Source organism: Argiope bruennichi, chromosome X1 (assembly GCF_947563725.1).
Source record: "Argiope bruennichi chromosome X1, qqArgBrue1.1, whole genome shotgun sequence".
Lineage (NCBI taxonomy): Eukaryota > Metazoa > Arthropoda > Arachnida > Araneae > Araneidae > Argiope > Argiope bruennichi.
The window spans coordinates 14,056,979-14,082,688 of NC_079162.1; the positions used below are offsets into that span (position 1 = coordinate 14,056,979).

Consider the following 25,710-nt stretch of genomic DNA (forward strand, 5'->3'; position numbering starts at 1 on the left):
TTAATTAAAGTAATGTTTAAGCTTTTTAAAATTTTTTTTAATGAAGGTTGATAAATGCATCAAGATTATCATGACACTGGGAATATTAGGAAAACAGAGGGAGTTTAAAAGTCATCTAAAAACAAGGAATAGTTGGAAGATTTTGAAATTTTCATTACAAACTAGGAAAGTACAAGTAATTTAAATTTCTTAATTTTTTCATGTAAAAATGCCGTTTTCTTTAAGCATTGCAAGAATGAAAGATCGCCGCCATAACTCTAAAACTTAAAGAATGATATTCGCGCAATTTCCTTTCCTTCCGCTTAGATCGGTTTAATTTCCAAGACTAATGAAAAATACGGATTTTGGGATAGTGTCTACAGCTACTTGAATGTAGTGGATCTATTGATACTGAACGAAGACAATTTTTAGCAGTATTATATATTTGTAAAGAAGACTACAAAAAAGTATTTGAATGCATGTCCAAATATTTTGCTGTTTTATACGGTGTATCTTATTTAAACCAATATTTAATGAAAAACAATGCAGTGTTATGATGTAAAACAATGAATGATTTATTTGCTTCTTCATTCCAAAGCACACATTTATGCTGCATACTTGGAATTTTCAAGGTTCCAATTTGAAATTGTCCCGAAAAAACAAACACACACACACACACACACACACACACACACACACACACACACACACACACACACACACACACACACACACACACACACACACACACACACACACACACACACACACACACACACACACACACACACACACACACACACACACACACACACACACACACACACACACACACACACACACACACACACAAAAAAAAAAAAACAAAAAAAAAAAAACCGAATATAAAGAGCAGCTTGATTCACTTAATGAAGAAATTCGTTTATATGACTTTTTTTCTAATGTTTTGAGGTCGAAAGAATTTCCTAATTTTTGGGAAGTCGTAAAAATAATTCTTATCTTGTTAAATTTTAATGCGACTGTGGAAAGTGGACTTAGTATCAGTAAGGATATGCTTGTTGAAACTCTGAAAGAAAATTCTTTAATTGGTTTACGAATTCTGCCTTTCTTAACCTTTTGTGGAAGTTTCTTAAATATTAATTTTTCAAGAGATTTCTAAAGTTTGCAAAATTAGCGCATTTGGCGTATTAAGAAGCATAAGAAAGGGAAGGAAAAAGTCCAGGGGAAAAAGAGTGTGAGAGAGAATTCAACGAACGCTACACAACTTTGCAAATTAAATTGTTGCAAAAAAAAAAAAAAAAAAAAAAATGAAGCTGATGGCTTAAAAATCTGCAGGAATTGGTGGGAAAAATTATGAATTGGCAATAATAATAATAATAATAATCTTTGTAATGCTTAAGTAATCACTAAATGATTTGGATCATGATAGCAAGAATGCTATTTTGTGGTTTATCTCACCCGAGTTCTTAATTGTGCATGGCTTTACATTAGAGAACATGAGGCGAGTGATCAATACTTTTTTTTCTCTTATCATGCGAATTTGTTTTGAGAAATTCTAGGCAATGATAAAGAAAATTTGTAAATATAAATTTTCACTTAATGTTATTTTAGATAATATTGCTTAATTCTCTTTGTTCTTTCCACAGATAAAAATTAGGAGGTATTGCTATTTTATTGTAACTTGCACATGAATACTATTTGTGCGCTTCCTGTTTTACTGCATATACATATAGGGAAAACGGAGAATTATTTTTCATATTTGAATGGCAACCTTAATACATTATTATTTTCTGATTCCGTCCTTTTAATTATATTTTGTGATAACTTGATTATCCGTGATATGTATAACGAAAGATTTCCTCAAAACCTGTGTGAGATATGGAAAAATGATCGAAGTCTCTGTCTTTTAATATCTCAACAACTTTTAAGGCTTGGAATCTGAAATTTTGTGTGCTTAGAAATGAGTGTAAGAGAATCCTTTTACTCCTGAAGCCTATTTCGCTACGGGGGTCATTAAAAAAATTTAAATTTTTTATTAAGAATCTCTAGAGATGCTAGATTATTTTCTTACACTGGGGTACTTTATTTGCTGGAATTTTGCAACTGGAAGTATATGCCTGATTGCAATCGTCAAGGAAATAAACACTTGTAGAAATAAATAGTTTTTAGGAAACAAAGAAATAAATACTTTTTTGGGCATTTTGTATATGAATTGAAAAAAGAATAAATGTCATAAGAATAATAGAATAAGAATATATAAATAAATATCATAAGAATGTAGAGCAGATAACTTTTTTCATTTCTGTTTAGTATTTGTTATCATGGTCTCATGACACTTATCTCTCTTACTCCTGAAGGCAGCCGAAACCTAAGTATAATGAGGCGAAAGTTTGTTTAGAAATAGTTTGGCAAAAATAGGCTCTTCCGCTTTGTGCACTTTTCATAGCAGGATGTCTGCAGGGTAGCCATAATAGATTCACTAATTGATTTGATGCAGTTCTTGATAGAGCTTCAACCAGTGCCACTCTTCTTTAAATTGTAAGAAAAAAAATGCTCGCCAATTGAGAATCCTTGAAAAATTATTATTACTTTACTGAATTTTACATTTTTATATTACATTTTTTGTGCAAAGAGAAAGTGTTCTCAAGATGCAAGACTCCTGCTTTTATAGTAACGAAATTAGCCTGAAAATATTTATGTGTAATATTACCCTTACTTATGATCCAAATTACTCTTAGATAAAGAGATGTCACATGATGTAACATTTTCTCATCATTGAATATTTAGGAATATTGGTTGAACAAAAGCATGCCATCTTGTAACATTAAGCGTACCAAACTGTAACAGTTGATTTGACAGTAGATTTTAGATAGTAGGGAATAGATTTTTGAGGAATTCACATGTTATTATTAGTCAACAAAACAGAATTATAAACTTCTATATTCCTTCATATGAAATAAAATTAGCTTTGAAATAGAGAAAGTTGTAAGTAAATTACCAATAAAACATGTATGCAATATATTGGATGCAATTAACTTACACTATCTGATTGATAATTATATAAATTATATTGCTTGGCCGTTGGTTTCAAGAAAAAATTCTTTGCGATTAACCGAATTTCAACTAAAGTCTTTTGTAATACCTAATTAACTAAAAATAATTTTTTTATTTGTTTATATAATAAAACAAATATTATATAATATGAAGCAAATATTACTCAGATAGTAGGAAATCTACTGTGTTAGATTCGATGGGTATTATCCTATATTTCTATTTTAAAATGTTTAAATAAAATATTTTAATCAAAGCAGTTTTGTTTTATTTTAAAAAATTCTTTTTGATTGATTGTTTAAAATGAATACATTTATTATGCTTTTCACAAATAAATTTGATAAATTTGTTTTTTAAACTTTTAAAATTTTAATGAATGTTTCCAGACATTTTATTTTTCAAATCCTGAAAAATTTTAGAAAGTTTTTTTAGTGTAAATTTGTTTTAATTATGTGCCTCTCAAATGTTACCCCAAAGACTTTAATCATAACCTTGTTTTAAGCAGCAATTTGATATCATATATACATGTTTTAGTAATATGATTCCTTCTCCTTATATTAAAATTCTCATATTTTACATGCTATAGCATAAATCATACACTTCATTTTGAGAGAATCTTTTATACTTTTATTAATGTACTTAAATAAAAGAAAATTTCTTCCTGCTGATTAATTTTTATTTCAAATTTGTTATTATGTGATGTTGAAGTAATTTTTTCTCAGATTCGCAATTATGGAACACCTCGTGTAAAAATAAAATTTAAATAAGTGAATCGATATATTATTGATGAAACTATGAAAATATTTAAATTGTGAATTGTCATTCAGACATAAAGTTGTGTGAAGTTTTTTTACTAGTACATTACTAGTAAACTTAAACGGCCTACCAGGTCTATTTTTTACCACTTTTAAAATATTAAATAATTGAGTCACGCCCGAGTCAAGTTTATAAATAAGGCTTTTTAAAATTTTATTTTCTGGGGTAAAAGTTAACCCAACTTATAAAAAACATTTTATATTTATTAATGTTGCACACAATAATAGTTTTCTTGATTATAAAATTCTCACTGAAATCAACTTAAGAAAATGAATTTTCCTGAAATTTTAATTTATATGTATTCTTACGATTTAAAGTTTTTTTCATTAAAATCATGTAAGAATTTTATTTCGAAAGGTTGTATCAAGTACTAATTCAACGTGTATTTTTTCCCGAGATCTTCCACGCTTTCAAAACCAGTTCATAACTGTGAACAGTAGATATATCTCCTCCCAGGATACTGTTGACCCTAGGTAATGACTCCAAGAACTCAATTATTCTTTCTGTCTGTGTGTGTGTGTGTTGTTGAATTTCTTCAAATCCATTCACATCTCGTATGCACTGGCGATATCCTCGTTTCCTTGAGTCCGGAAATACTTCAAAATGTAATTGTGAAATTATTTTTGAGGCAGTTGTATCCTGAATAAGGAGTGACTTTCCGATGTTGCATCAATTTAGAGCCGCGATACTTATTTTGGTATCATTATAAGTTCTAAATTTGGAAAATGAGACATAAATTTCCACGGCTCAGCAACAGTTTTTAAAATACTTGCTTACATTGCACTTAGTTCGGATGTAAAGACAGAACAGAAAGAATGGAGTCTTTCAGATATTGTTGTATCAGAAAACTGCTGTTGAGACGACAAGGTTGCCACATTTTGATCCATCTCCTTATACAGGTCGGAAAGAAGGGCATCTTTGTCTGTGTTCCTAAAAAACAATTTTGAAAAACCACATTGGATGTTGATGATTTCAGGAAATGCTTAAAAACATCCATGAAATCAAACAGTGTCTCCTGCTTTGGAGGAATGGGGCATTAATATTTTCAATTAACAGGAAGTCAGTTTTAAAGAACCTTAAAATTTCTCATATATAGAATCTAAAATGTTGCGTAAAACACAATTTTATGGAAAATTAAGTACCGTATATAGGATTAATAATCTTGTTGTACATTGAACGGGATTCGAAATTTTTAATTTTATAAAAATAGGGTAATGGAATTGGCAATTGAGTTCGAAGGTGAGTTTACCACTTGAAGCATGTAAACTGGGAAGTGGCGATGTTCTGAAAGCTCCTGTAGCAATACGAAACCGTTGGTTGTGGACTACATCTAATAATTTCTGGCCAGATTTGGTTGCTAAGCCATATGGAGCCTTGTAATGAAGCTTGGATCCTAGACTCGTAGCTCTGTTTCTGCTGAACGAATCCGAATAATACTTCATATATTGTCACTTAGACCATGGATCGAGGTTGTCAACAGTTGGCGCTGTAACAAATAATATAACATAAAAAATAAACGCAAAAATAATATAACATAATATTTCATTTATTTGCACACCTGTGCTCTCTATGTCACTACGTATTGAATTTATCGGTCAATAATAAGCTTAAAGTTTACCACCCCGATACCAATTTTCCGCACGCAACATTTCTATAGGTATTTTAATACACATTTCGAACTAAGCTTGTTTTCAACTCCGCATCATTAGTTACGCGTCCTTGCTAAAAGTGGTCTTTGAGAAAATTCCACAGCTAGAAGTAGCTAGGTTTCATATCTGGTGACAGTGCTGTCTAGGCAAGGGAGAGGGTACGTAAGATGACGGGTTCATCAGTGAAATGAGCTTAAATCGCCTTCTTTACACACCTTGCCATATAACCAAAGGTTACCGTTTTGCATTAACACTGTAGTGACCAAGCAGTCTCTTTGCCTTAACGCTGAGACAACATGATCTTTCAGGAGTCTCTGTAACGATCACTGATGACTATGCACCTAAAGAATCCGCTCATTGTGACTTCCTCGAAGAAAACGGACCAAGAATGAAATTCGTCGTGAATCCACATCATGCTGTGAAGTATGGGGAATGTAGCTGCTATTATTCCACAGCTTGAGGACTGATGGAATCCTATTCGCGGCAGGCAATTCTATGTGTTCACAGCATCATTTAAGTGAAAATGAGCTTCGTCTGTCGCTAAGGTATGCGATGGCCAGTACTTGCATTTCCAGTATTCAACTACTTGCGTCCTCGCCAAAAAACACAATGCAAAATCTAGATGTGTAGAGTAATTCAATTTTCAGACTATTTCAATTGTTGCACGAAATGCATCTTGTAAAGGTACAACTTCAGAATTTTGCATAAAATCATGCGCACTGCTGCCCACTAAATGTGAAGTGGTCGTGATATTGGGCGGTCTCTTACAATAACATTTGAACTTGCAAATGCTTCACTTGTTGCAATTGCAACTTCCTGCATAGTTGCCGGCTGGGTTGCTCCTAGTCCTTTTCCCGGTGCAGCAACCAGATAACCGATTTCTTCAAACTTACACATCATGCTTTTAATTTCACTTTCGGACATATGCCCTTTCCTTAAGTTTTTCTTCCGCCGGTAAGCATGGAATGCTGCTAAAGCACTGCACGTATTTTCATAAAAGAGTTTTGTGATGAATGCGCTCTCTTTCTTGGTCAGCGGCATATTCACTGCTAGCTAAATATTTCTCCGAAATATGTGCTTCGTTTTTACAGCGAAATTAAATGAGTTGCTAATTAGCATATATTTTTATGTAGTATGGGGCCATCAATTGGCAAAATTTCAAACTATTTCTTTTTCCGATGGAAACCTCGACCCGCTAGTTAAGTAACAGATATTTGAAATTTCATTCAAATTCATTCAGTAGGAACGGAGTTACAAGTGTCTGAATAATGTCAGTTTAATTTTAATCATCACGTATTATCTATGGCTGAATGAACTCCATACTTTCTCTATCACAATTAGGGATTGCAATACCGGTATACCGGGATACCGAATACCGGTATTTTGAGCCATTTGTACAATTTCGTAATACCGGTATTCACAAGTTTAAATACCGGTTTTTCGGTATTTACTAGAAATTTTTAAAATTTCTCCACTATATGTTCAGGTATCGCGAACATAGCAAAATAGTATGCGTTTTTGTTTTTATGTCTCCATAACGGGCGAAATTAATTAGCTAATTAACGGCTTAATTGCTTAAATCTAAATTAGCGAAACATGGATTATCCCTGAAAGAAAATATTGTACCCTTAACGACTAATAGAGCAACAATTATGAAAAAAGTTGGAAAAAAGTTGGTGCAAATCAGCAGTTGTGCTATGCACATCGAATTCAATTAGGAATAATAGATGTATTATACCAAAAAAATAAAGAACAGAAGAATCCAAATACTGTGGATATAGAAATTTCGGATTCCAACTTTGAAGTGAGTAAGAGTGATATTGACAATGAAGATAATGACAATGTAATTGTTGAAGATGATATTGCTAATGAGGATGAAATATTAACCTATCAAGAATTGCTTCCTATAATTTATAAAGTTCGAAAAATTGTTAAGATATTTAAACGTTCCCCTATAAAAAGGATATTTTACTAAAATATATACTAACTGAAAATAAAACAGAATATATGTTAATATTAGATTCTAAAACACGTTGGAATAGTTTACTCCTAATGATGGAACGATTTTTGAAACTGAGAAGTCCAATCCAAAAAGCAAAAATCGACTTAAACCTGTAAATTAATTTTTCAGATAGGGAATGCGACTTAATATCCAGAAATATATCAGCTCTACTTCCAATAAAACTGACTATTGAGGCATTGTGTCGGAGAGATTCTAATTTATCAACAGCTAATGCAACAATAAATTTCATGTTGCAGTCACTGAAAGAACAGCACACATCATTATCTGAAGAATTATATATTACATTGAAAAATCGCACAGAAGAAAGGCATACCGAAATAGAAAATGTCTTACGGTATTTACATAATTATAATGATTTTAAAAATGAAAAAGAAGAAAAGAAAATAACCAATTCAAATCTGATTATGTTTGGACTAAATCTTCTTAAAATTTTTTACCCACAACCCTATCCACATTCAGAAGAATTCAGCTCAATTATCGAAGATTATGATGTCACTACTGTCGATAGTGAAAACGAATTGTCTCTTGAACAAAAATTAGAACTATCGATAAATAAAAAAATTTCAACGAACCAAAATACAATACAGAAATCAGCTATAGCTAAAACCATCCGACGAGAAATCGATTATTTGAAGATGAGGGATTTAGAGGTAAATACTTGAAAAAAGTATATTGCGCATTGCTAACAGTACCACCAACTAGCGCAGATGCCGAAAGAGCGTTTTCGATAGCTGGTAATTTTTACACAAAATTACTTTCCAGGCTTAATGACAGTACAATTGATGCATTATGTTTTTTAAGATCACATTTCAAAATACCCCAGACTGAATAGTGATATTTACACTTTTTGTGATTTAAATAAATAAGATGTTTCTTTCTTTTTTGTGATTATATACTGTTATAATTTATAAGTTACAAATTATTTTTGTGATATTTACACTCTCTAACAAAACTGGCAAATAAAAGAAAGAAACACCTGTGTTTTCTTTCTTTTTCTAAAATTTCTAATACCGGTATTAAAACCGGTATCCCGGTATGAAGATTTAAAAAATACCGAATACCGGTATTGAACTTTTGGTCCGGTATTGCAATCCCTAATCACAATGTATCTGGATGTCATTGATATAAAGTGAAGTGTGTACAAATGTTTGAAACGATTCCATTGATTTTTATGATAAGCAATAAAACGCTCAAAGTGCTACCTTGAAGGAGACCTTCATGCTGACTAAAAATATATGACAAAACATAATCAATTCGAATTGAAATATTCTTTTTCATAAAAAGTTTTGTATAAAAATTAGTAGATTACCTTTTTTAAATCTAAGGGAAGTCAATCATCTAACTCTCCGACCCGCCCGAAGGCACACGGATTTAAACCATAAAACTGAATGACCGGACCGCCGCAACAGCAACATTGGCGGGAACTGTGGTTGAGTCCTAAGGGCCGTCACCGGCCACGGTACAACCCTCCCCGAAGGAAGTACGTCCCGTCATCGATGGGAGGAGCCAGATCCCCTACCTATTAGTGTACCCTCCAGGGTGGCGAGATCCAACCACCATGCCGGAAGCATCTCATCCTCATTTCGAGGTGCCCCCCCCCTGTGGGTATAAATCTAAGGGAATATTTTTATATGGGTAAAATTCATGAGCAAACCTGGCATTACCGCATTTTAAAAGATTTATTTCCCTTAGATTTAAAAGATTTAAATCTAAGGGAAATAAATCTTTTAAAATGCCGTAATGCCAGGTTTGCTCCTGAATTTTATCCATATAAAAATATTGATGCAAGGTATTTTTCTGCTTACAAAAGCTTCTCTGATTACATTCTAGCTTTAGTAAGTTGTCCAAAATATTATCTTATTGCGAAAGCCACTTTAGAAAGGAGAGAGCCAGTTTTTCTTTTCCAAGACATACATTAGTTTAGCACTAACCATACATTCTATTAGTTTACTGAGGCAGCTAGCGAGGGCTATATATCTGTAACTGATGGGATCTTGCCGATCCTTTTTAGACATTTTAAAGGAAATTATTTTTGTAAGACAAGAAGAACGTTTTTATCCAAATTCTGCTAAATTAAATTAAAAGTACCCGCACTGATGACTTGCTGAGATGTTTTAGCATATCATAACTATTCTGTCGGGGCCTGTTGATGTAAAATCAGATTTTTTAAATGCATTTATTTTTTTATGCAATTTAAAAATAATATCGTACGAGAAATCCAGTGTTTCTTTCTCTGGCTGTTTCTTAAAAACAGTAAAATATTCTGGATAAAATTATTTATTCGATATGTTTGATAAAGCTTTTCCTATAGCATTAGCGATTTCTTTTGCACTATATATTGCTTGTCCATTGAATTTTAAAAAGGATATATTATATGAGTTTTGAGTATCTGCCAAAAATCTTTTTTATTTTGTTCTATACAGTTTTAGAGGGAACTTGTTGGGATATTGCCTATTCTTTCCAGGTTTGGAAATGAAAATTATTATTTCCTACTGCCAGCAAGATGGGAAGTATTTGTCTAACCAGATTTTGTTAAATAAAGTTAAAAATATCAGCAATGACGACTCGTTGAAAAAGTTCAGTAAATCATAGTGTATTTCGGCAGGTTCCGGTGATTTGGAGGGATTTTTTTAGAGCACTTCTGATGATGTGTCCGCGTTACCACGGAAAGGAGTCGCAGTAGCTTCTGAGGGTAAAGATCCCTGAGCACCCGAGAGCAGAAATCTGACTTCTAGCTCATATGAAGATGACACTCATAGACTCGCTTGCGCAAACCCTTTTTACAGGGGGGTTCTTTCACACACCTCACAGATAGAACACAGGGGAAGAACAACCATGTCCAAACCAGGACTCGAACCCGGGAAGCCCAGATTAAGGGGAAGACGCGCTACTTCTAAGCCAGAACGCCGGCTTAAAGCACTTCTCAATTCATGATATTAAAAAAAAAGTATTGTACTTTCCTTCATGTGAAGGTAAGAAATCCAATATTTGTTTCTCTATTTTTTTAAAGCAAAGGACATCTCTGGAATAAAATTCTTCCCTCATTTTGTCAGAAAGATTTTTTCCTATTAAATGAGCATTTTCTTTTACATTAGACATTATTAGTCCATTGAATTTTTAAAAAGATATATTATCTGAGTTCTGAGTATCAGCGGAAAATCTTTTTTAGTTTGTTCCATGCAATCTTACAAGTAACTTGTCTTTGAATGGGATTGATTCTATCTAATACATCGGTTTATACAGGAATCTTGGTTTTTATTAAAAGTTAATTAGATTTTGGATGGCAGGGTATCTTCCGAAAGATTTTCATGTCTTATCTAGTGTTGTTTTGTAATTCTTGTTCTTGTCATTCTACGACCTCTTACATGTCTTTGCTATTGACCCCGATCTTTTGAGAATACCGAGATTTGCTATTACAATTATATATTTAGTTACATACTTAACTGCCAAATCAATTGGAATATCATCAATCATATCTGGTGTCAGATTATATTATGAATTAAGCAACGGCCACCTGGCTTTATTGAAATTATATTTCATAGGTAATCTATGAAATATAGAATCATTTTGAATGTGCGCTAATATAATAGGGTAGTGATCACTATTGTACAGATTTGAAACCACAGAAAAACATTATAGGGCAAGTATGGGAGAACATAGTGCAAGATCATTTGTGTAAAATATCTTGCTGGTGTAGTGAAAATGAGTGAGAATATTATCATTAAGCACACAAAGGTAGTGACCATCAGTTTTCTATTTGCATTTCTCTGATATTAACATCACGGTTACTCCGTATAAGGGTTATGGCTGTTTTCAATTGCCTAAAATAAAAATGGGCTTGATGGATGTTCAATTAATGTCTCTACTCTCTAGGTAATTTTTCCTAAATGTCTCTATTCTATTTATTCTTTAGAGGTAGGTAGTAAATTGTTGTTAATAATTTTTGTTGAATTTCGATAACAACTGCTTTAATCCAATGTTTAAAACTACTTCATTGCAGGTCAAACGGCGTGTAGTGAACTATGCAACTCCGTCAGAAAAAAAAAAAAGGCATATTATCTTTTTTCAGAAGTGCATAATTTGATAAGGTGACTGCCATTGCAGTTTAATACATTTTACGGGCTTTTTACTTGGAGTGCCATGGTCTGTCTCAGAATATTGAAGGCAGCAAGGGGAAGAAACGGGCAACTAATTTGCGTGTGTCCCAACCTCCGCTTTTTAAAACATCGCTTCGCAACTAATAAAAACAACGGTTATCTTTTTTGGGAGCAATTTTGTATGGCATGTATGGCAAATTTTGAAATAACATGCTTGGTCGAAACTATTCTACGGTCTCTTTTTAAAGTTATGCACCTGTGACTCTTTGTGACTGCAGTTCAGAAACAAATTCTTCATCATGCACCTTTATAAGATTTTTATTAGATACCTCTCCTTTAGTATAATGGCCTAGCACTTCTATTGGACTATTACCAAAATTAATTATCACCAATAGTTGCTTTGATTGTTCATTCGACTAATATGTCCCTAGATTTAATTTTTTTTTCTGAAGTGATATTCTCAGCAGAACTTTGGATTACTCTTGTATCATAAACGGTGACATGTTTTATATATTTTTTTTTTGGAAAATTGTTTATTAGTAAATAATTGAATATTTCAAAAGAAATTTCGTAAATTCAGTGTGTACAATGTTAATTGATTTTTCGGAATCGGTTCGAGACAAAAGACGTATGCAAAAAAGATAAGAATTCCAGCCCCGACGGTACCAACTACTTTGGAGCCCAACAAGGAGTGGATATACCACTCTGGATATTTCCAGCCTCAGCGTTTACCATGGTGCTTGCATATACGCTGTGAATTTTACCCCTTGATCAGTCACTACCCTTAATGCTATGTCCAAGTAGAGACCTCTTTGGTTGATCCCTTTGAGCAGATCAGCAAGATGGCTGAGATACCGATCGACTGAAACACCTAGAATCGAAATTGCCACCCGTCAAATGGGTCGCCACACACAGCCAACATGTGAGGACCTCGGCTGTCCATGAAAAACAAACAACGCAATGACAGCTTCTCATGGAGGGTTCCTTCTTTTGCTGTAGAGAGATGGCGAAATAAAGTGGAAAGTAGGAGGCATATGGGGAGGATAAACAGTAAATATCCCCAGGATCTTAAAACACACAGGAAATAAAGATTCTGGGATTAGGACATGCTTTGGAATTAGGAAATGCGTATACTCGACTCGTAGATTCTCTTTCGTATGGTTTATTTTTTCATTAACCTCAAAGAGAATAATCGTATGAGCATAAATCTGGTGATCGTGGGGGTCACTTGCACCTACCTCTATAACAAATATTATTCCCAAAAGGTTTGGTAAATAAAGCGCTTGGCTCAAGGGTTTTATGAGCAGGAGGTTCATCATGTAGAAACTACATTCTTCCCTGAACAAAACAGGCTTCTCTTAATAATCATATAAGGGGTTGGATAAAATAGCCGTATACTTAGTCGATGTTAGAGCTTCAGCGAAGAAGAATGAACCAATTAAAGTTCATTTTCATATTCTACATTAAACATTCATAGATCAATGCAGTTAGTGCTTGTTTGGGTATATGTTATGAAGATTTTCTAGCACCTCAAAGTAGTTAATTTATGTTTTAACTCAACCTTATCTTACCAATTGATACTCTTCTCTCACATATGTTTAAAACAAAGTCAAAGACCGTGCGTAATCGACGGGCGATAGCTCTTGTCCCATTATTATGTGATGTGGGTATGTCCGGTATTTGTTTGAAATTTTCTATCCGTGTAATTTTGAATATGTACGCGCTTAGATCATTTCTCGTAAGCTGCTTTTGGGATGAGCGAGGGCCTAGCCCAAAACAATTTCGCCGAGTTCACGTAGAATTGATTCGGTAGGACATCTAACCCGAACTGAATTTCTTATCCTACCAGTTTCTCAATGACATCTTACAACTCTAAAAATAATATTTGCGGTTGAATATCCTTTTGTAAGCAACACAGTTTTTCAATACTGGTTATTTGTGAACATTCTGTGATTATCAACTAGCAATTTGTCAAATTCAGCTTTCAAATTATTTTGTTAGTTTAAGGTGAACCAGGTCTCTGGTATTTGTGCTGAACTTATTAACTATAACCGAAATTAAATTAGATGAGCCCCCCCCCCCTCCCCATTTTTTCTTCTCTAGAATTGAATAAACAGATTGGTTCGAACTGTCGTTGTTTATTTTGGATCCCAGCTGAATTTAAATTCCTAAATATTATTATTCCTAACTAATGTAAATTCCGAATTAACTAGTTTTCTGATCATTTTATATTTTTGCATTTGCCATCTATGATATGCTGATTGCATAATGAATTATTCTAAACAGGAATAACAAAAAAAAATGGAAAGTTTTAAAAACGGAAGTAGAATCTGAAGAGCGAATCGATTTAACTATGATTGGTTGTGCCTTAAAAGATGATTCATCTTAAGAAAATAGAAGAAAAAAAAGTGCAGTTAGTTTATTGGTTATTTCTGTGATTGCCGCTAAATTGTACATTTTTTGCTGTGGAAAACATGTGTCAAAAATTGTTTTAAAACACACAAAATGACAACGAAAAAATAAAGATTATAAAAGAGAAAGTGTACCATTTTAAGTGTTTATAGGTAGGAGAAAATTGCCGATGTTTTGCAAAATATACTAACAAGATGCATTATGCAAATTATATGTACCGATTCAAATTAGTATAAAAATGTAAGCAAGTCCACATCAAATAATTCGGAAAAGGAAATTAAAGGGCAAAATAAATCGGTAATTTTCAGAAACAGTTCGAATATTTCAGTCTTGTTGCAGTCTTTGAAGATTGAATTAAAAAGTTGGAATTATGTTTTAATTATTAGCGCCTCGTATGCTTCGGAGTCTCAAAAGTCGTATATCTTAAAAGAATTAACCCTCTTACTGCGTAATTCTTTAAAATCTCTATTTAGATGCGATGTTTGCAAATGAGTTCAAATATTTTTCAAAGAAAGTGAACTGATATTATATGTTACAAGATAATAATATAATTTAATAAAAATCTGTAATCGTAAAATAAACACTCTAAATTGCGAAAAACGCGGGATGCAATTGGGACTGATTGCCAACCCTTGGAAATTGCGGGACGCAGCTTTTTACATCAACAATTTCTGTCTCGTGTCATTTTTGAGGGGGAAAAGAGTGTTGATGAGCTTCTTGATGTTTACAAAATTGAACTAGAAAGGCTAGATGGAAATTTTTATTATAATTTAATAAAGTAACCAGGAAATTAATTACGATAGTGTTCCCTCTGTTTCGTATTATCCATGGATTGACAAATTGAGATTTATGAATGCGCCAACTTTTCATATAAAAGACAATTAGAATCCAGTTGATGTTCTCATATGAACAAACTTTGCTGGTAGACTTTTTACTGGAAATAGAATCTAATGGGTTAGTAGTCACAGAATCATATCTAGTATATCTAATTGAAAGAAAAGATTCATTTTCAGCTATGGAAACTCCATTTCACGAATCCTGGTGATTTATCACAGAAAGAAGTAAAGCAAAAAGAATTAAAAATTGCAGAGATGATACAAGATGAATGTTTCATTTTTGAAATGAATAATAATAATAATAATAATAATAAAAAACTGACAACATACTTAGATGGGAATGGAATCTTTTGAGTGAAAGAAAGAAATAACGTGTAGAAAGGATTCATAAGATTTGAAGAACTTTATCTTTTTACCATCTCATCTTCAAGCGTAGTTAAACATAGCTAAATACAAAAAAAAAAAAAAAAAAAAATCATGCGCAATTGTTATTGCTTTTAAATATTCTCAATAAACATTATTGAATTTTTGAACGCGAGAAAGAGTATTCTATCCGTATTATCAAAATGTATTTATTCTTTACCTAAGATACACTAAAAAGTTATGAACTCCCACTGCATCACTTCCAGAAAGCAGAATCAAAGATGCTGCAGTTTTTGAGATATTCTGTTTCGTTTTAGTTGAACCGTGGTATTTAAAGGGAGGGAGTATAGCTTAGATTTTTATTTGTATATGTATGTTTGCTTCATTCGAAGTTATACATTTTGAATTTCTTTTGGCATTAACAACTGAAGCCAAAAAAGTTTCTTCAAAGTTTTCATAGATTCATTACAAGAAGAGAAAGACCATTCATCCTATATTGTGATAATGAAAATAATTTCATTGATGCTACAAATTATTAAAAATATGTCAACTGGGATGAAATTGTACAGTTTTGCAGTTTAAGAAGAATACAGTGGTTTTTCTATCCTCCAGCCGTTTCTTGGTGGCGAGAGGGCTCTGGAAGTGGTTAGTTAGTATAATGATGCAGATTTTAGGGTGATTTCTGGAAAATATCATATCCCCTTAAAAAGAAATGGGTATAGTCTTACATGATACACAGTCAATTATAAACTTTAGATCGCTTTGTGACATGTTGGAAAAGGATTTTGAACCTATACTCTTGTTACTTAATTGTGACATGTTAGAAAAGGATTTTGAACATATACTCTTGTTACTTAATTAATTTTTGCAAGATTTTTGGCAAATAGATGTCCCAGCTTTCGATCAAGCAGATGAAGTTGCTCTTTGCCAAAGAATATAATATGGACAACAGCTAATCTCAGTTATTCGGAAAACTTTTTTTCCGATTATTTGAGACTTTTGATTCAGAGGAATGAATACTAGAAACAGGGATGGCAAGTTGAACTTGGCGAAAGGTGTCCTCATTGTAAATGATCATGTTAAATTTTCTGATTGGCTTTTTGGACTCATTATGGAATTGTTACCTAAGAAAAGAAGGTGTTATCAAACTAGTACGCCTGCATACTTCTAAGGGAGAACTTTTACGACCAATAGGGAGAATTTTCTACTTAAAGTTGCCTTATCCTTGTTCAAAAGCAGTCTAAAAGTGGGTGCGATTTTAAAATGCTAATAAGGACATTTATATACCTTTTAGTTTAAAAATAAGATGTGGTAGGAGAGTTAAATATCATCTAAAGTTAGACGTATAAAAGTTAGACTGTTTTATACTTTATTTAATTCTATTTTTTATTTAATTCTGAATTTCAAATTTTTGTTTGTTTGTTTGTTTGAGTGCCTTCCAGCAACGTAAGGTTGGAGGATGTTTTCAAATTATTTTGTTGATCTAAGTGAACTAGAACTCCAGTATTTGTACATCATTTATTAACTGTAACCGAAATTAAATGAACTGTTTTTGTTCTTCTCTCTCTCTTTTTTATAGTAATAAATAAACGGTTTGAAAAGAAATCCTGACTTTTTATACTGGATTCCAATGGAATTTAACTCCTAATATTTAAAATTATTTTTCAAATAATCTTATATGTTCGCATTTTCTGTTTGTAATATGCATTATATATTGAATAACGAACTTGTATAACGAAACGCAATTTACAGTAATATGCAACATTCAAGATAATTTGAGTTTTGTAATTGATTCTTGGTCAAGTGTACAACAGCACAGATTATGTATAAATAACAATAATGAAAATGTTAATACAGACACCTTTTTCATTCAGAAGCAGTTACTCAAATAAGAAATAAATTTTTTAAATAAATGAAAATTTGAAAAATTAACATATTGTTAAAAACAGTTGAAATTTTGCATTATAAAAGATGTCAAATCACTTTGTTATTTTGTAGCTTGAAGATGACATTTTGTCAAAACCTGGTTATATTGAAACAATGAAGAAGTTTGCTTATAAGCAAATAAGCGAAAAAAAGGATTGGATTATTTTGGATTTTTGTCAGCTTGGTTTTATAGGTAAGCTATATTAATTTTAACTTTAACATTTAAAAATTTGAATAATTTTCAAAATGTATTGATAGTACATTATGTATTTTCAGGGATATTGGGAATAGCCGTGGGATTTAATTTCTTAACGAGATATTGTAGATGAATTATCAGTTTAATTTTTAAAATCATTATCTTCCCTGACTTAGAAGCGAATAAAAAGTTTATTTTCTTCTCGAAATAGAATAAGCGATGAACAATTCTTATTTAAATTTAGTAACACATTTGTATGCATTCATTTAGATTTATTCTGACTTGCAATTATAATTTGTTGCTTTTATATTTTTAATTTTTTTAATTATATTTTAAGGGCATTTTCTGTAAAAATTAGCTTTGCTGTTTAAAGATATTATTCGTTGTACTAGTATACACTTTAATGTTATTCTCATTTAATATGGTAAATTAAAATTATGATGATTTTTTCGGGTATTTGCAAACCATAAAGATTTCATTTTCTTTAGTAACTTCATTGACCGTGGTTTAAACATATTGTAATACTTTCTCTTGATTTATTACGTATAATTTTATGGCACAAAGTTCTATTATAAGATTGTAACAAAGAAGTTTAATTGATATAATGAATTGTAATGAAGTTTATGAAGTTATTTCAGTATACGAAAGTATATACAGTGCTTCTGGAAAAACAACAAGTCTTGCTTCATATGCAAAAATGTACTTTTGCAAATTTCTAAAATAAATTACAATTCAGGAAGAAGTTTTCTTGAAGAATACATTTGAAGAATATGGCAAATGTGTGAAAATGAATTCTCGAATATTTCCTTAAATGTGATTTTCCCAAATTTGAGGGTGGTGGTGGTGGATTTTCTCATTGTACGAACGCTTATTTTTTTAAAAATCTTATTTTCAATGTTTGATGTAGATAAAATGAAGTTGCATTATCGAAAAATATGGAATCAAGTTCCTCTTTTCGATTGGTGTAAGTAAATTATCTAAGTCATTGCCATTAGCGCAGCCACTTAGAGTAAATTTATCCGACGCGGTAGCTGTGTGTGCAATTTTCCTACGATTCTATGTTATTTAATGATCTTCAGAGTTGCATCTAAAGCGTCTCCTTATTTTCTAATGAGAAATAAGACGCAGTGTTCACATGTGTTTAATTTCTCTCATATTAGGGCAAGAATGGTAACTTTTACAAATACTGCATTTGACGCTTGTGAGTGTGAGTGATGACGGTAGGTAAAAACGTATCAATATGTGGATCATTTAATTTTATTTAACATTTACCATTAGTTATATTATATATGCACTTGTATTTTTTCCCCTAACAATTAAAACGAATTGTACGTATTGGTGGGGGATAGATATGTACAAACAGAGTTTTATAATATTTTGGCAGTAATTTATGAAAATATTAGTGAACTTTTTTTACACTTCATCTTAAAATTTTAATAAAGTGTGATGCAATTTTTTTCATTAATTTTAACAAATTTTCGAATAAATCTTCACATATAGTTTGAGCAATGCTTTCATTTCGAATTTGTTTCTTCTATGTTTTGTTTATTTTGGTGTGAAATATTGTATTTGTGCAGAAAATGTTTACTTAAATCATCGTTAAAATATGTTGCTTTACTGTTATTTGTGTGTTTATATCTATTGTTCGTAGTTCGTGGAAAATATATATGAAGCAGGGCTGGCCTTCGAAGGTACAGGGCCCATTTGGAAACAATTTTTTATAGTACCCGATTCCTCGCTTGGTTTCACACCGAATGTCAAATAAATTTATTAAAAAAACAGTTTTAATTGTTTTTTACTTTTTAGTCATTAATTATTATTACAACACTGTTGCCAGTCCATCAGGAGAACAGGAAAAACCGGGTGAACACGGGGAATTTAAAAATTGCCTTAAATAACAGGAAAATGTAAGGGAATTTGAAAATATTTATAAAAACAGAGAAAATACAGGGGATTTTAAATTTCTTGGTTATTTTTTTTCTCATCGCAAATAAGACTGATCGCTAAAAAATTGCAAGAATAAAAGATCATAGTTATAGCTTAAAAATCGGGGGGGGGGGGCACACATTCAGGATTGTATAATGCGGAAATTCACCCCCTTTTTTTGTATCGATACTTCTAGTTTCGATTTGCGAGACAATTGCTCTTTTTCCACAAGATTCCCAAATTGCAGCAATTGAGAATACGCGAGACTTCTGTAACTGCGCGAAAGAGTAGAATACATTTCTGTGGCCGAAACATTCGATATGCGGAAGTAGCGCAGTGGGGTTTAGTCTACCATTCTTGAGTTTATTGAATGGTTTATTTATTATTTGAGAAACTGTGAGCTTATTCGAAATAGATTAGAGAATATTTGTAAATCCGTATGTAATACGAATTAAATTGATAAAAAAAAAAAAAAAAAAATCAGTCCTGGTTTTGCTGAATGTGTTCGAGAAGTTCCACAAAATCAATTTGTTGTGTAATTCTCGCTTTGTAAGAAAATAATAAACCTCAATAATTATGGCATAACGGGCGCTTACTAACCCTGCCGAAAGAAGAAAACATACAAGACTGCATGCCAATTCAAAAGAGTCATCACTGATGCTGGACTTAGTATCTAAATGGAATGACACATCAAATCGGAAACCGTCAGATTTAATGTCCGAAAATAAACCGATTTTGAACTTTTTAGTTTAAGAGCAATCATTTAAATTTGATTTTGTATGGGCATTAAAACTTATTGCGTCACCTTCGTCCTTTAATCCATTCAATGATATATCGGAAATATTTTCACATATATTCACTGAAAGTGAAATAGCTAAAAAATGTGCGTTAGGCTATACAGAAATGTACCTTATTTATTACGAATTAGGTCCATTAGCTCCATGAAACTGATGTCTGAAAATTCGGCAGAAATTGACGCCCAAATACTTGAATCGGCAAAAATGAATAAATAATTATTAATAATAATAATAAAAAAGACTTGTTCTGTAATGTTTTTTGTTAAATGATCTTTAAATGAGTTGGATCACGATAACAAAAATGTTTTGTATTTTATTTCACCCGAGTCCTTAATTGTGTCTGACTTACAATTAAAAATCATGCGAGGTAATATATCCCCCCTTACTATATAAATTTTGTCTTGCTTAATTCTAGATAATAAATAAAGATAATTTTTTTTTGTATATAAATATAAATCTTTTTTTAACATGCTATTATTTCGAAAAATGTTAAATTGTTTTTTCCATTCCTTAAAACCATATTCCATTATAAATAATACATTGCTATTGCTAGTACTATTCGCGCATTTTCTCGTATCTTGAATTTATGTACTGGGAAAAAACAGGGGATTTTTTTTTTTTTTCCAGATTCGAGTGGCAACCCTGTTATAATCATTATGGAATCGTAAAATGAATATTTTTCTCAAATTCACTAACGTGGTAATTAACATGGGATTAAATTTAAGTTAATTGATAGATCAATTCATAAGTTAATTCTAAAAAAATATAATAACTTTTTGAATAGTCATAGAGAATATGAATGTGTATATAATTTTAAAACTCCAACACATCAAGAAGCAGTGGCGGATTTCTAAATAGACAAACTGGGCAGTTGCCTAGGCCTGCTGGGCTGGAAACTGGTCATAAGCAGATCGATAAAAAATTAATTTTTTAATTGCCGAATAAATGAGTTTGTGAAAAAAATACATATTATGTGGATGATAAAATATTAGGATAATAAACTTTATCAAGTATAATGTGCACTTAGTTTTTAAAATGTTTATGAAACCGGACATTTACTTCAATAATGTTGTCTACGAACGTGGATACTGGGAGGTTTCGAATTTTAACAAATAAATTAAATACATATTCTCCTAGTTAGTGACATAAAAGAATGTTAAGTTGAAATAAATCATTAACATGTTAAAGGCACTGTGAAATTAAATTGACCATATTATTAAAAGAGGGTCCCATATTGTGTACTGCTTATAGTCACAAAATACCTAAATCCGCTATTGCTATCTGGCAATGGCAGATTGGATGAAATTAAAATTCTATTTATCCACCTCTTTCTGATTGTGAGTTATCGTGGGGGATCGCATGGGATGCCATCAATGTACTTTATACAGGATTTGATATTTGCATTGTTGTTGTTAAATTCCATTTGTCTGGCTCATTCCATTATTAATTTATAGCTCTGTCTTCAGGCAGGCAGAAACAATCCCATAAATGTTTTTTCTGCTTCATTTTATAATGAAACACGAAGAATTATCAAAATCTCGAGAATGAATTTTTGGGATAGTGGAAATTGCGTTGAGTCGCATTTGCGTTCCTACATTAATAGTGCTACTTGCGCTCACTTCGTAGGTTTCTAGAACTTAATTACCTTTGCAGGAAAATTTGGCGAGAAATTAGAGGAATTATAGAGAATGCCTATTTTTGGTTCTGACACGAGATGATTGATCGTTGAGGGTTATTTCTCATGGAATAATCGCCTTTTTCCACGGTAAAACTTCTTAAAGAACGCGTGAACATCTTAGAAATTTTACCTCTTGACGTTATTCAGTATGTCTGCGTTCCCTCCCCCTCCTCTTCATTGCATTGACATGATTTTAAATATGAATAATAAATACTATTGAAATTATCAAAACATCAAAAGTAAAGACATCATTTATGTATAATAGATATCAAAACCGAAAATATTGCAGTAGCCTTAAGAATATAATTAGATGCCGCTACTTTAAGAAAAAATTTGAAAAGTGTAAAGAACATTTGAAAGTACAACGTGTAGCAGTATTATCTCCAGAATCACTCATTTTTGTAAGTCGAATGAAGCTAAGATCGACGCCAAGAAACATCTAGCAAAAATTACATGGATAGTCCGATGAACCCATCTCAGAAAAGGAAATGCCTCCTCTTTTTGAAAGTGAATATGAATTTTTGACAGATATGAATCTTTGCAAATTATAAATTCAAGCACTATTCATGCTTTAAATATATATATATATATATATATATATATATATATATATATATATATATATATATATATATATATATATATATATATATAATATGTAATGATATTTTAACTCTAATTTCAATTTAATTAATTTTCAAGATTTTATCTTAATTTAGCCCATAGTAACTTCATTCTAAAAATATTCTCTTATTTCGTGATCCAATTCCACTTTCTCTATTTAATTAATTCAAGAGAAGCTTTATAAAATTACTTAGTCAGCTAAACGCCGATACTTTCACACGCTCGGCGTGAAGGGGTAAAAATGTCCAGTAAGCACATTCTTTCTTAAAAGATCCCTGTGTTTCCCTTACATGTGATTGACATGCATCAGAAATCCCTATCAGAATCTTATTAATATATTAGTACTGTGAAGAAATATTTTCCCTACCAAAATCTAAGGTTATATAAGGCGAGGGATAATTTATTTTGGCCCTTTTTCCCCACTTCTGCTTTTGCAACGCGCTGTGGCGGACTTGTCCGCGTTTCTGCTTGTAAATAATTATGCTTTCCCGATGGATATTAAAAAGAATTGAAAAAGATAAAATGTAAAAAATCTCTTCACTGTCTTCAAACTGCATCATGCTTCACAACAAATAATATTACATATCAAAAAGCCGACAGGATTCGAATTTGTTACATATATATATATATATATATATATATATATATATATATATATATATATATATATATATATATATATATATATATATATATATATATATATATATATATATATATATATATATATATATTAAGATAGCCAGTAAATATTCCAATTGCAGAAAACGCTTCCAATATAGGAAATTATAATGTAAATTGAATAAATGTATATAATTTTTTTATAGTTGGGAAAATACTGTCTTCAGGGGAAAGCGGAACAACCTTTTTAAAAATATTTCTTATGTAAGACAAGCAATGTTAAATTACCTTCAATATTCGGAATTTGTAACAATCAAAATAAAATAATCATTGATATTTCAGACTAAAAGCTCCAAATATATTACAGTCGAAGAAAGAAATCTGATTTAATCTTGCATTTATATAATTTAAAATTTAATATTTTATGTAAGATGAAATGTTATATACATAGATAAAAATTTACAAACAAAGAAAAATACGAAAGATTTTTAAAGAAATAAGAAAGAAAGAAAAAATAACATATAAACTGGTTTAATTCTCCTATTGGTTTGTGAATATCTATTTTAAATGGACGCTATCTTAAAAAGTAAGTTATTTCTTATAAATAAAAATGACTGGTTTGTTTTTCCTCTGAACACTCAAGTATTGCAAATGTATGATAGACAATATTTCAAAAATGTTAAATGCGAAATTTTAACTAGAAGGCTTGAACTGTCTTATTTATAAATGCATTATACCTTCTTTAATTAGTCATTATATTAAAAGATTAGATTTTCATTTTGAAATAAATACTTTTTAACCAAAATTTTTATCAATGTATTTTCGTTGATGGAAATATGACCTTTCCTGTAGTATTACTTGGTCAGTTTGGATATTATTCCATGCAAAACTGTAGTTTACACTAAATATTGAAAAAAAATCATTTAATTACTTTCCTGATTGAAATACAGTCACAAAGAATTTAAAATAATGTTTGAAAGGTTGCTCTAAAAACTGTAGATATATTAAATTTTAGAATAAGAAATATTTATAATTGTGACAAATATAAAAGCACAAAAATGTTAATCTCAATAGCTTTCAATGCATCATTTTAGCTGTGTAAAATTACCTTAATATTTATCTAAATAAGACTGCTAATGCAAAAGGTGTTGTTAATTTTAAATAAATCTCAGCATGGTTCTTGAAGTCAGCATATTTATTAGACACAGAAAAGTAAAGGACACATATATTGATGGTTACGCACATAGCATGTTGAGCATTTCGCGGGAGGAATGCGCCGGAACGAAACCAGAAGCGTATCCACACAGATATTCCTACTCGAGAAAAATAGTCCGCTCACTTCATCCCAACACTGCGAGGGATATTTTTCAAGCATTTATAATAATACACATAAAAATTAAGTACACACAACAATACAAAATTACATGTACATGCAAAAATTAAGAAATTAACGAAATATTTTAGCTTTTCCTCACTTCCAGCTTTTGTAAAAAATTCTGCAACCAACCATTCTGTTTGAACATATTCTAATTTAATTACATTGTCTTCCAACAAATCTTTCACAAAATGAAAACGTAAGTTCATATGTCTTGATTTATATGAAGGCCTGGTGCACTTAATCCACTGAATTGCTGCTTGACTATCTGAATTTAAGGTTACAGCATCATTTATGAACTGTTTACAGTTTAACTCAGTTTAAATTTACAGTCCAAATAATGTCTTTACATATTTCAGAAATAGCAAATAGATTCACATGTTGACACTTTTTTGTTTATGACATTGCCATGAAATTAATGAATTACTTAATAAAATTACACCACCGGAGAATGATTTGCCATTTTCTGCATACCCCTAACTAGCATCAGACATTGCATTAAGAAAACCAAATTTATTGTCATAAAGCAATTTTTTTTATCTTTTGAACCCATTAAATATCTTAGTGCTGTTTTAGCTAAATTATAGTACCTTTTTTCTGGTTTATGATTAAATTGTGACAAATATGTTGTTACAAATTATAAATCAGGTCGCGTTCTATTAGCTAAATATAAAAGTTCACCAATTTATTCTCGATACATCGTGATGTCAATCAGTTCATTTGTGGAAGGGAAACTCTTTATCTTCTCCATTTACAATTGGAGTTTTAACATTTTTACATTTTTCTAGATTATGTTTAACCAATAATGATTCAATATATTCAGATTGACACAGACTAATACCATTTTCATGTTTAACAATTTCTATGCCTAAACACTTACTGGTTTTGTTCTCATGTAATTCAAATATGTTTTTGATGCTATTTACAATCTCTTGATACATTTCATCATTACTAGAAAAAATTGCTAAATCATCTACATATATACATAATATAAAAATATTTTTAGCAACAGTTTTAATGAACACATAATTATCAGAGGCCAGTTACATCAATCCTAATTTTTCTAATTTATCTTTTATAATTATATACCAGTTTCAGCCAGATTGTGGTAAGCCATAAATACTCTTTCGCAACTTACAAACTTTTTCATCTCCAATTAATTTTTCATAACCAGATGAAGGTAACATATAAATAGTTTCTTCAATATCACTATATAAATATGCAGTTTTAACATCAAAGAACTTAAAAAATAAATTTAATTTATACCCAAGTGCAACTAACATTCTGAAAGATTCGATATTTACAATGGGCGAATAGGACTCGGAATAATATTTATTTTTT

The 25,710-nt window shown here is 31.2% G+C and overlaps 1 protein-coding gene across 1 annotated transcript in view; it reads left to right on the top strand.

The window, feature by feature from the left end:
- Positions 1 to 25,710, top strand: part of LOC129958516 (alpha-1,3-mannosyl-glycoprotein 4-beta-N-acetylglucosaminyltransferase A-like) — a 158,872-nt gene that overhangs the window by 72,727 nt on the left and 60,435 nt on the right. The window contains exon 7 of the mRNA XM_056071041.1: positions 17,225 to 17,345. Coding sequence (XP_055927016.1) covers positions 17,225 to 17,345 — 121 coding nt within the window. The remainder of the gene's footprint in view (positions 1 to 17,224; positions 17,346 to 25,710) is intronic.